This window comes from Oryzias melastigma, linkage group LG2 (genome assembly GCF_002922805.2).
Source record: "Oryzias melastigma strain HK-1 linkage group LG2, ASM292280v2, whole genome shotgun sequence".
Classification (NCBI taxonomy): domain Eukaryota; kingdom Metazoa; phylum Chordata; class Actinopteri; order Beloniformes; family Adrianichthyidae; genus Oryzias; species Oryzias melastigma.
In genome coordinates, this window is record NC_050513.1 from 10,585,026 (window position 1) to 10,594,867 (window position 9,842).

The window sequence follows — 9,842 nt, forward strand, 5'->3', positions numbered from 1 at the left end:
TGTTTCACGCGGCTGTTTTGACTGACTCTGAGGCGTTCAACCCCCCCACTCAGGTTTCTATAGGGAAGGTGCTGCTCGGGCTCGCTGCGGTGGCGGTGGTCGTCACGTTAATTGCGGTCCCCACGGTTATTTTTCTCAGAGGTAAGTTTTGTTTTATAATAGAAAAAGTTCACGCGACAAACCCTTAAAGGTCACAAAAAAAATGACGTCAAAGTTGTGAATGTTTACCCAAAAAGCTGCATTTTTGTCAAGTATGAAACTATTTTTTTAAATATATATTTTTGGAATTTCTCATTTTCTTCAGTAAAAAAAGGCACAAAAAGTTCCCAAAGTTGCTGGAAATTCCTTCTTGTTTTGGCACTTTTTAACTATAATTAAAAACACATCTGCTTCCTTCCATTGTAACGTTAAAAAAAAGTAAATTTTAATCTTTCAGCTCCATTTTTCCAGGTAAAAGAATGCTGAGCCACATTCCATCAGTCTTTTATCAGCTCCAGCAAGCTCTCATCTGATGATGTGTGATGTCACGTGTTTCAGAGGAGGACAATGACGTGGAGAGCTCCAGAACTTTCACCCTGGAAGATGTCTTTAACAGCTCTTTGAGACCAAAGTCCTACAGCCTGAGGTGGATTTCAGGTGGGCGACAACCGATCTGTAAAACAGTAAATGTGTCACTAACTTCACTGTCATTTTTTCCTCGTTACTCATTCACTAAAGTGATTGCTTTTGTTATCTAAACGTCTTCAGTACCTTTCACTTTCCTATCACACCCTGATAAACTTTAAAGCACGTGGATCATTTTTACTCAAAAACATTTAGATAAACACATCGGTTAAAATATTTTAGATAAAGATAGTAAAAATCCCAGGAGGATGAATCACTTTTCTTCTATCAATGTCAAAATGATAGCTTTTTGTAATTTATCGGGTTTCCAACCATTGACTGTATAAGAGAACTGGACAGAGTGAGTGTGACATCACCCTTAGAAAATGACTTACTTCCTGCTCCAAAGAAATGAAGTCAATTCAATCGCCTTTTTTTTTTTTCACAATACTGACGCTGCAAGCAGTGGTTGGTCCAAGTCGTTGTTTCTATGGCAACCACTCTCGTCAATCATATCCCTACCACTAGAGAGTGGGCCCTCTCAAACGTGTCCACCATATATTTATATTGAGGCATCCAATTTGTCAATTTATAACAAATTACTTCCACTAGAAGGGAAAAAAAAACAATGGAAAAAAATTGGATTAGCAAGAAGATGTTAAAAAAAGGTATCAGAACAAGATTAGTTATTCTGACAAATAGATTGACTAATAGACGTTTATTTCTCAATAGTAGTCTATGGGATTGTTGCTTCTTGGAACCAGCTGGTATTTCCTGTTTAGAGTGCGAGGCGGCAGGGGTCACTCACTCCAGTTCTCATGTACAGTCAATTGTTCCATTTCATAAATGTTATCCTGAAGTCACTCATCCGTTATTTATGCGTAGCTGTGACGCATTTTTATGAAAAGTACCGGGAATAAAAAGAAAGCCACACCCTCAAGGAGTAAACAACACTTGTGTCTTATCTGCCTCAAGTACTAAAAAAAGAATGGAGGAAACATGGGTGCTCACCAAAGAATTTAAGACTAAAAAAAGTCAGACAATTGTGAAAATAAAATGTACTAGAGTAATTTCTCTTCCTATAAAACAGGTTTGATTGAAAACAAAACTTTTTGATTTGCCCATTTTAATTGTTCAGGGACCACACCCTCAAATTGCGCTTAAAGGGAGTACATAAAATGATTAATTACTTAGTGAAGAACTAATAGTGCTTGTTGTCATCTAGAAGAAGTGCCTCTCTTACTCAGCAGCTTATTAGATGGAAAAGTTACCAAATAATCTAATTTTATGTGTTGCTTAGAAAAACAAAACAGTATGAAATGCTAATTTTTGTGCAAAATTTAATTTTAATAAAAGTTTGCAAATATATAACGTGTTAATTTAAGCACACAACGTGTAAAGTGTACAAGAAAGTACCTTTCATCATCCTTGGAGTAAATCATGTTATATTTGAACATCTTAAATTAAGTAAAGATTGTATTAAAAAAAGCCACTGATGCTAGTATGGTCATTAATGCTGCAGGTTGCAAGTTTTAACTAATGAAACAGTAAAACTACACGTCAACCAATAATAAAAGTGTTTTGTGTCATGCTAACTTTCAGTAAAATCTGCATTTTCCTTTATGTGTTTACACTGTATTGTCAATCATTGATTTACTAAATGTGTTGTCAAGAATATCTGCAAATATTTCTGACAAAAAAATCGATTTAGAAATCGGTGCTGATATTGATGCTAACATAACTAAGGATGCAAATGTTAATAGATCAAAGCAAGTTTTTATTTTGTACAAAAGTTCTATATTTAACAAGTAATGGTCCACATAACCCCTTAATTCCTGTTGTCACAAATATGCGACAAACTATTTCAGCTCCAAAATTATCTAAATGTAGCATCTACTTAATAGCAAAAACATAAGTGATTCTTTTTTATAGCTGGAAGCGGTTAAAATGAGTCGTTTCCTCTCCCAAATTAACAAAAAACTAGCTAGCTTCACGTTAGCGATTAGCATAGCCGTAAAAACAAAACAGTTTTGCTTTTACTGCATGTTAAGAGGAAAATTGAAGCTTTTTGACACTTGAGTGCGTTGCAGCAGCTAAATGCTAGTTATTTCTAGTTTAGCTAGCTTTGTTACATTGTTTTGAAAAGTTCTGTAGAAATAAAGCTAGCTTTAACGTCATTTTCAAGTCTAATCAAGTCAAGTTTAATAACTTTTAGTTTTTGCAGTTTCGTGATGTAAATTTAGGCAAAAATCTTCTGCATTTAGAATTAGCTAAATGCTAGCATAATGCTAACATTTAGTGGTCACTTATCACACAGGTTTCAATTGTATGTGAAGGTCTCTCTCAAAAATTGTATATTACTAACCCATGGGTGGCTATGGTGCAGCAGTAGGGCGGTCGACCTCTGATCAGAAGATTGCAGGTTTGATTCCTGCCTTGCCCAACCATGTGTTGAAGTGTGATGGAAGTACACATGATTTACCATATGATAGTTTTCCTCAAATATCGAATTTTTCCTCTTAGTTTGGGCCAGAGAGGATCAATTTCTGGTTTAAATGCAAAAAAAAAAGAAAAAAAAATTGTTCCTAAGATGCAATGTTTTTGGCAGAACTCTCAGGTATTTATTAGGGAGTCCCCCTCAACTCTGGTTTCAACATGTTGCTCCAAACTGACTCATAACAGGAATTTTTGACTCATCCAACATTAAATTAAACACATTCATTTCTTTTGCTCTAGTTGTGAAGGTGTTTTTCCCCATAAAACCTGTCACAAACTGAAGTCATTAACCATGTCCATTGAATTTTACAGACCATGAGTACCTGCACAAGTCAGAGGGCTCCGTCTTCCTGCACAATGTTGTCACTAATGGGGTTACGGAGTTCCTGAGCGCCAGTCTGTTTGTAAGTAATCCGCTCGTATTCACGGATAAAGATTTTCCCTCTGTGCCGGGGTCATGAGGATGTGGAACTCACGCTTTTCCTTTCAAAACACAGATGGAGAAGAATGCTTATGACTACCAGCTGTCCGCTGACCGCAAATATGTTGCTTTTATTAGCAATTATAGGAAGGTAAAGTCTTTCATCACGAGTCTTGAAGAGGTACCTCATAAACTTCTCCATAACTCTTGTTTTTTTCACTCTAGCTATGGAGACATTCCTTTTTAGCTTCCTATTCACTGTACGACTTGGAATCAAAGTGAGTACTTTGAGTTATTCCTTCTACAAAAATGGGTGACGAAACCAATCCACTTTGAAAAAGTTCTTGTAATTGAAATTCGCTTCACTTTTCAGCAACTTCCTAAGTTCATCCGACATTCCTGATGAAGTCCAGTACTTTGCTTGGGCCCCCGAGGGAAACAAACTGGTAAGCCTGCTGCAGAGAGAATGAGCTCATGCAAGTACACAACTGTGACCGAGCACTTCTGCTTTGAAGTTCCAAACAAAACGCCTCTTGGTCGCTGGATCTTAGCAATCGGTTTATGACTAATTTTTAAAAACGTATTTGTATTTCCAGGCCTACGTTTGGCAGAACAATGTGTACATAAAGACCAGCCCCGAGTCACCGCCGCAGCAAGTCACTTTCAGTAAACTCAGCGACGTTTTCAACGGGATCCCGGATTGGGTGTATGAGGGCAAGTGGAGCAAAAAAATTCATGCGAACAGATATTCCTTGGTTTCATTTCCTCTAAATAAATATGGTTGACCTGCTCACAGAAAGAGGTGCTGCTTGGTGACCAAAAGAATGCGGTTAAGCACTTGGTCTTGGCATGACGGTGCGAGCCTGATCACAACCAGATGTACAATCTTTGTTTCCTTCCAGCATAATCCAGCATCGGCTGATAACAGTTTACAATGTCATTATAGGATCATGATAAGAAAACAAAACAAAAAAAACAAAGAAAATGAAGATTGTGTCAATGAGACGTTTGCAAACACATAGTGATAAGGTACCACCATGAACCAAACAATGTTCTTTCTAAGTAATACCTTTAGTTTGGTTTAGAAAATAGATTGGGTCTGGACTAGATTAGCAGTTTTGGTTCTTTGTACAGAAAAAGGTTTAAAAAATATAGATAAAAATCCAAACCATTAACCTCCCACTGCAATGCTTGAACACTTATCAATTGGGATTTAGACCCAAATAGTTTTAGAATTTAAATTTTTAAATAATTCTTACATCTGCTTTGGCTAGATACCGTTTTTGGTTTTAGTTTAGATTTGCCAGGCTGTCTATCCACTGGAACTTAGTTCACCGTAAAGTAGCACGCTCTTTGAACTACCGTAACTCTTCAACCATTCACACGATTAATAGAATTCCAAAGAATTTTAATTCTCCACGTGGAAATCAACTGATTGGTGTTGATTTAGTAAACGGTCAAAGTAATTTCTGTAAAAACATATACTTTGGAACAGGGGTGATAAACTTTATCGCACAAGGGGACAGAATTCAAAACACAACTTAGGTCACGAGCTGAACAGGATAAACATTTATTAAACACTCTAAAAGCTGAATTTTTAACATAATTATGAACTAGATATATAGCATTACCTGCGATAATGCTAGCATCAAATTTGGCCGCTGAAGATGCTGAAATTGATAGCTATAAAGCGCTGAAGCTAATAGCTGAAAACGCTGAAGTTGATAGCCAGCTAAAATATTCGCTAAATGCCAAATTAGCCAAAAAAAAAAACTAAAAACGTAGGTTTGCTAAAACAGCCAGCATGTAGAACTTCAAAACAGCCTAAAAAACTTTAAAAAAGCCTAAATTAGCCGATAGCTAGCATGTAGCTGAAATATTAGCTAAAAATCTTAGCAAACACCAACATAGTCCAATAAGCTATCAGAATGACAATTTTTACAACTTTAAAAACATATTTCTTAACATAATTATGAAAAATTAAAAAGGCTGGAATATTATTCCAGAATAAATCAACTTAAACCTTAAATAACTTTCAATATTTTACTCTCCATAAAAATATATTTTGTCAAAATTATAAAAGTTAGAAATACGTGTAAGATAACATCTGGACATTAATGACAATAAAATAAAATTATCTGGAGGGCCGTACAGAATTACCCAGAGGGCCGGATCCGGCCCCCGGGCCTTGACTTTGACACGTGCTATAGAATAAAAGAAGCAGACACCAAGCCAGAGTAAGATTTCTCACGAGGAGACCAATGTTGGTTTGTCACCGTCACCAAATCTGCCGCTGATTTGTAGATACGCTTCATTTATTAGAATTTTGGTTGCCTAGGTTACAGAAAAGACTCAACCTAAAGATTAGTTGCAATTGTGTCATCTCCTATGCAAAAAAAATGTCTATTTCTATGCAGATGACACTGAGCTGTATCTGATAGTCAATTAGACCACCAGTATGGCCTAAATCTATTTAGAAAAATAAAAAGTTGTTCTTTCAAAATAATTTCAGTTTATTTTTAAGTTGTATCCAATTCTTTTATAGATTAAAAGATAAATTATATATAAATTAGATAAATAATTAAATATCTCTGTCAGCATTTTAAAGTATCGCCAAATGAAATATCGCGAGATATCACCAAATCGATTTTTCCTACACTCCTACTGCTACAGAATAAGCTGGAACGTGCTTGAAAAATGCCGGTAGTTCAAAGAATGTCAACACTGGAGCTAAAGTTTTGATGCTAACGGGTTAAACAAAGTATCCTTGGATGCACTTTTCATCGACAACAAAAAACTGAAGTCTCTCTATAAAAGGTCTTAAGTTCTTCCTTTGTTGTTCCAGAGGAAATGTTTTCGTCCAATCATGCCCTCTGGTGGTCACCTGGAGGAAAGTATGTCGCCTATGGCGAGTTCAACGACACCGAGGTGCACACGATAGAATACTCCTGGTACGGCGACAGCCAGTACCCCAGCACCGTCTTTATACCCTATCCTAAGGTAGGGCACTTCAGTGGAAATAGTTTTCTCCATCATCCCTACATGTGTTCACTTGTCTTTTTTATCCAGGCTGGTACCCCTAACCCTGTGGTCAAACTGTTCGTTGTGGACTCAGACAATGTGACCGAAGTAACAGAAGTTGCTGTTCCAGACCCGTTCAAAACAGTGTAATGTTACCGTTTTCACATCATTTCCACAAGAGAAGACGTCAACTTCATTAATGTTTGGTGTTTAACCCTGCAGCGATCACTACTTGGCAACTGTAACTTGGGCGACTGATAAACGCCTTGCAGTTCAGTGGCTTAAAAGAGTTCAAAACCATCTCATCCTTCAGATCTACAACTTCAGCGGGTCTAGCTGGGATCCAGTCGAGGTAAACCGTTAGGGACTGGTTGCTCACTGGTTTTTCAGAGGCAAACCTAGACACATTCATACTGAACATCTCAATTGTTCTACAACCTACATCCAGCAGAGGCACTGTTTTAAAGACAAAGGTAATACTTAAAACTAAGTGTGTAACTCAGGAAACTCAAACGTCCTTTATGTGGTTTATTTTTGCCCTCAAAATGTCTATTAATGAAAACCAACATGCATGTGTCTCATCCAGTCACAAAAATCTTCACAAGTATCCATCTATCAATTTAAAATTTCAAACATATTCCACATATAGCAACTTAGAATTGATCTATGTGTTTAAGTATTTTTTTTCTCCGTGCAGTACATAGCTAAATGCTGTTATCTACCTTAAAAGAAAAAAAGAAAAAAACAAAGAAGACATGTGCCTCCTGCTCTTTGATGCAGACCTAAAGTTTTCTGTGATTGGACATTGACGTTTCAGGCATTCAGTCCAATAGTGAATCCCTTTACATGTTCTAACAAGTATTGTCCATAAGTAATGGACATTTTTAGTGAAATACAATGGAAAGTAGGTTTAAGGCTTTAATGTAATTTGGTACAACTTGAGTAGATAAAACATTTAGTTGGACACTTTTAAATTTTCAGTTTTTTGGCTACTCGCTGGACGACTGTGTGGCAAACCCCCGAAAAGGAGGTAATGCCTTCTAAACAAAAGTGATCAGAGCGACCAAATGAACCGTACTGGTTGAAGACATTTGTGTTGATGGATCCTGACTAGTACCTTGGGACCAAAGACGCATACAGTTTGTATCATTTTACTACGTAACTCCTTGACTCTATATGCGACTAACCAGTGGATTTCTGTCATGGAGAAAAGCAACATTTTAGTAAAGTCAGGGCCAGAGCCATTTTTTCCACGCCTAAATCATGTTGATCACACAAACATTTGAAGATTGACGATACATCCAAAGAGTGTGGGCTATTTAGATATCACCGCCGATATCTCTGGTGATGAAGAGTTAAACACATTAAGAGCGTTGGTTTTTCCATTTGAAATAGAAAACGTGACAAAGCTGACCAATACATGTGGAAAACTAACATGGTTACTACACTATTTTCAGCACTTGGAGTTGACAAGCAGCGGATGGATTGGACGGGTACGTTTACACACACCCCTCCATCTTACAGAATAACCCAAATGTGCCATTCCATAAAAATCAAACTTGGTAAGAAGTCAAAACTTTAGTGTGAACCTCTGCTTCTTGTTCCTCAAAGTTCTCCCCGTCAGAACCAGTTTTTGCTGCCGATGCGAAGAGTTATTACCTGGTCACGAGTGACAGCAGCAAATACAAACACCTCCATCAAGTGGTCGAGGTGGGTCACATTTACCATCCCTATCTAGAGACAATTTGCGTTGCACCGCATGAACTTCAAGAAAGGTTCATTTTGTTTTGACTCGACCATGCAGGGAAGAACCGCACCTATCACCTCTGGATCGTGGGAGGTCATTGACATCCTGAAAGTGACTGAAGACAGTGTGTGAGTTATCTGTCGGGGCATCCTTACTGCCTCTTTTCTGACTGCAATGAGGTACTAAGTGACTGAGTTATCCTATAAAGACTTTTCCCATCAGCCTCATTGACAACCAGTTTGTCAAAGCCACAACAAATTAAAGCCAATTCCACATTTTGTAGGCTGACATACTTCATGGTTTTATATCACAAAATATTAAAGTAGTTAAATGGCATAAATCACCAGAATTTTCCCAATTCTTGTAGACTGACCCTCTTAACCCCTGAACAGAACAAGAGAATGATTGCAACAGTTGTTAAAAGGCACTTTGGAGCTGAAATATCATCATCCATCTCTTATCCAATGGGAGGCTTTTAGTTATTTTCTTACTTAAATCCAATTATTATTTTTTTTGTGAGGTAGTGTATTTCTAAGAAACACAAATTGCTTGTCCTTTGAAATATGTACAGTATCGATGTCGGTACCTCTCACTAAGTGAACCTCCCTGCTCAAATCTACGATTTCCTCCTTAGGTATTTTTCAAGTAATGAAAATGACGGCCGGCCAGGAGGAAGGAACATTTATAAGTAAGGGCTTAACTTGACAAGATGAAGGATTTGCTTTAACAGGGTCAATAACGGACTAAACACTGTTTTTTTTTCATCATGTTAGGTCAAGTGAAGGCAGCAAGACTTGTCTGACTTGTGAAGTTCGCCAACACTGTGACTATAACTCGGCTTACTTCAGTCACAACGCCTCGTTCTACCTTCTGAGCTGCAACGGTAAACCAAAGTGTTGTGATGAATCCGTTCTGATTAAATCTGTGTGAACAAAACCACTGTAATATGCACCTTTAGGCCCCGATATCCCGTACTACGCCCTTATGGACACCAGGACTAACACATGTAAGCCGCATGAATGTAATAAAATAAAGAATGAAATCAAATGGACGTGAAAAACATAAATGTTTTTTTTTGTTTAAAGTGGTCAAAGTTTTGGAGGAGAACAACATTTTTAGAAATGAGACATCTAAAATCGCAATGCCAACCGTGCGCCAGGGGACAATTAAACTGGACAAATACGGTAAGTTAATTCAGGTAGGTCGGATGTACATCACATGTCAAAGTCGAGGCCTGGGTAATTCTATCCGGCCCTCCAGATCATTTTATTTTATTGTTATTAATGGCCTGATATCTTGCGCTTATTTGTAACTTGTATAAATTTGACAAAATATATTTTTATTGGGAGTAAAATATTGAAAGTTATTTAAGGTTTAAGTTGATTTTTTCTCCAATAGTATTCCTGCCTTTTTATTATTCATAATTATGTTAGAAAGTTACCGTTTTAAAGTTTTAAAAATTGGCCTTCTGCTCGCTTTTTGGACTATTTTGGCATTTATAAGATTTTTTTTGGCTGGTTTGGGGTTTAGCTATTACAGCTACATGCTAGCTGT

The 9,842-nt window shown here is 37.2% G+C and overlaps 1 protein-coding gene across 1 annotated transcript in view; it reads left to right on the forward strand.

Annotated features, from left to right (window-relative positions):
* LOC112160130 (dipeptidyl peptidase 4) overlaps nt 1-9,842 on the forward strand; it is a 14,421-nt gene that overhangs the window by 587 nt on the left and 3,992 nt on the right. Inside the window, exons 2-18 of the mRNA XM_024294511.2 lie at nt 54-141; nt 538-636; nt 3,412-3,503; nt 3,597-3,671; nt 3,746-3,798; nt 3,894-3,966; nt 4,117-4,234; nt 6,366-6,520; nt 6,590-6,687; nt 6,764-6,893; nt 7,999-8,034; nt 8,153-8,251; nt 8,346-8,416; nt 8,923-8,976; nt 9,062-9,171; nt 9,247-9,294; nt 9,374-9,472. Coding sequence (XP_024150279.1) covers nt 54-141; nt 538-636; nt 3,412-3,503; nt 3,597-3,671; nt 3,746-3,798; nt 3,894-3,966; nt 4,117-4,234; nt 6,366-6,520; nt 6,590-6,687; nt 6,764-6,893; nt 7,999-8,034; nt 8,153-8,251; nt 8,346-8,416; nt 8,923-8,976; nt 9,062-9,171; nt 9,247-9,294; nt 9,374-9,472 — 1,498 coding nt within the window. The remainder of the gene's footprint in view (nt 1-53; nt 142-537; nt 637-3,411; nt 3,504-3,596; nt 3,672-3,745; nt 3,799-3,893; nt 3,967-4,116; nt 4,235-6,365; nt 6,521-6,589; nt 6,688-6,763; nt 6,894-7,998; nt 8,035-8,152; nt 8,252-8,345; nt 8,417-8,922; nt 8,977-9,061; nt 9,172-9,246; nt 9,295-9,373; nt 9,473-9,842) is intronic.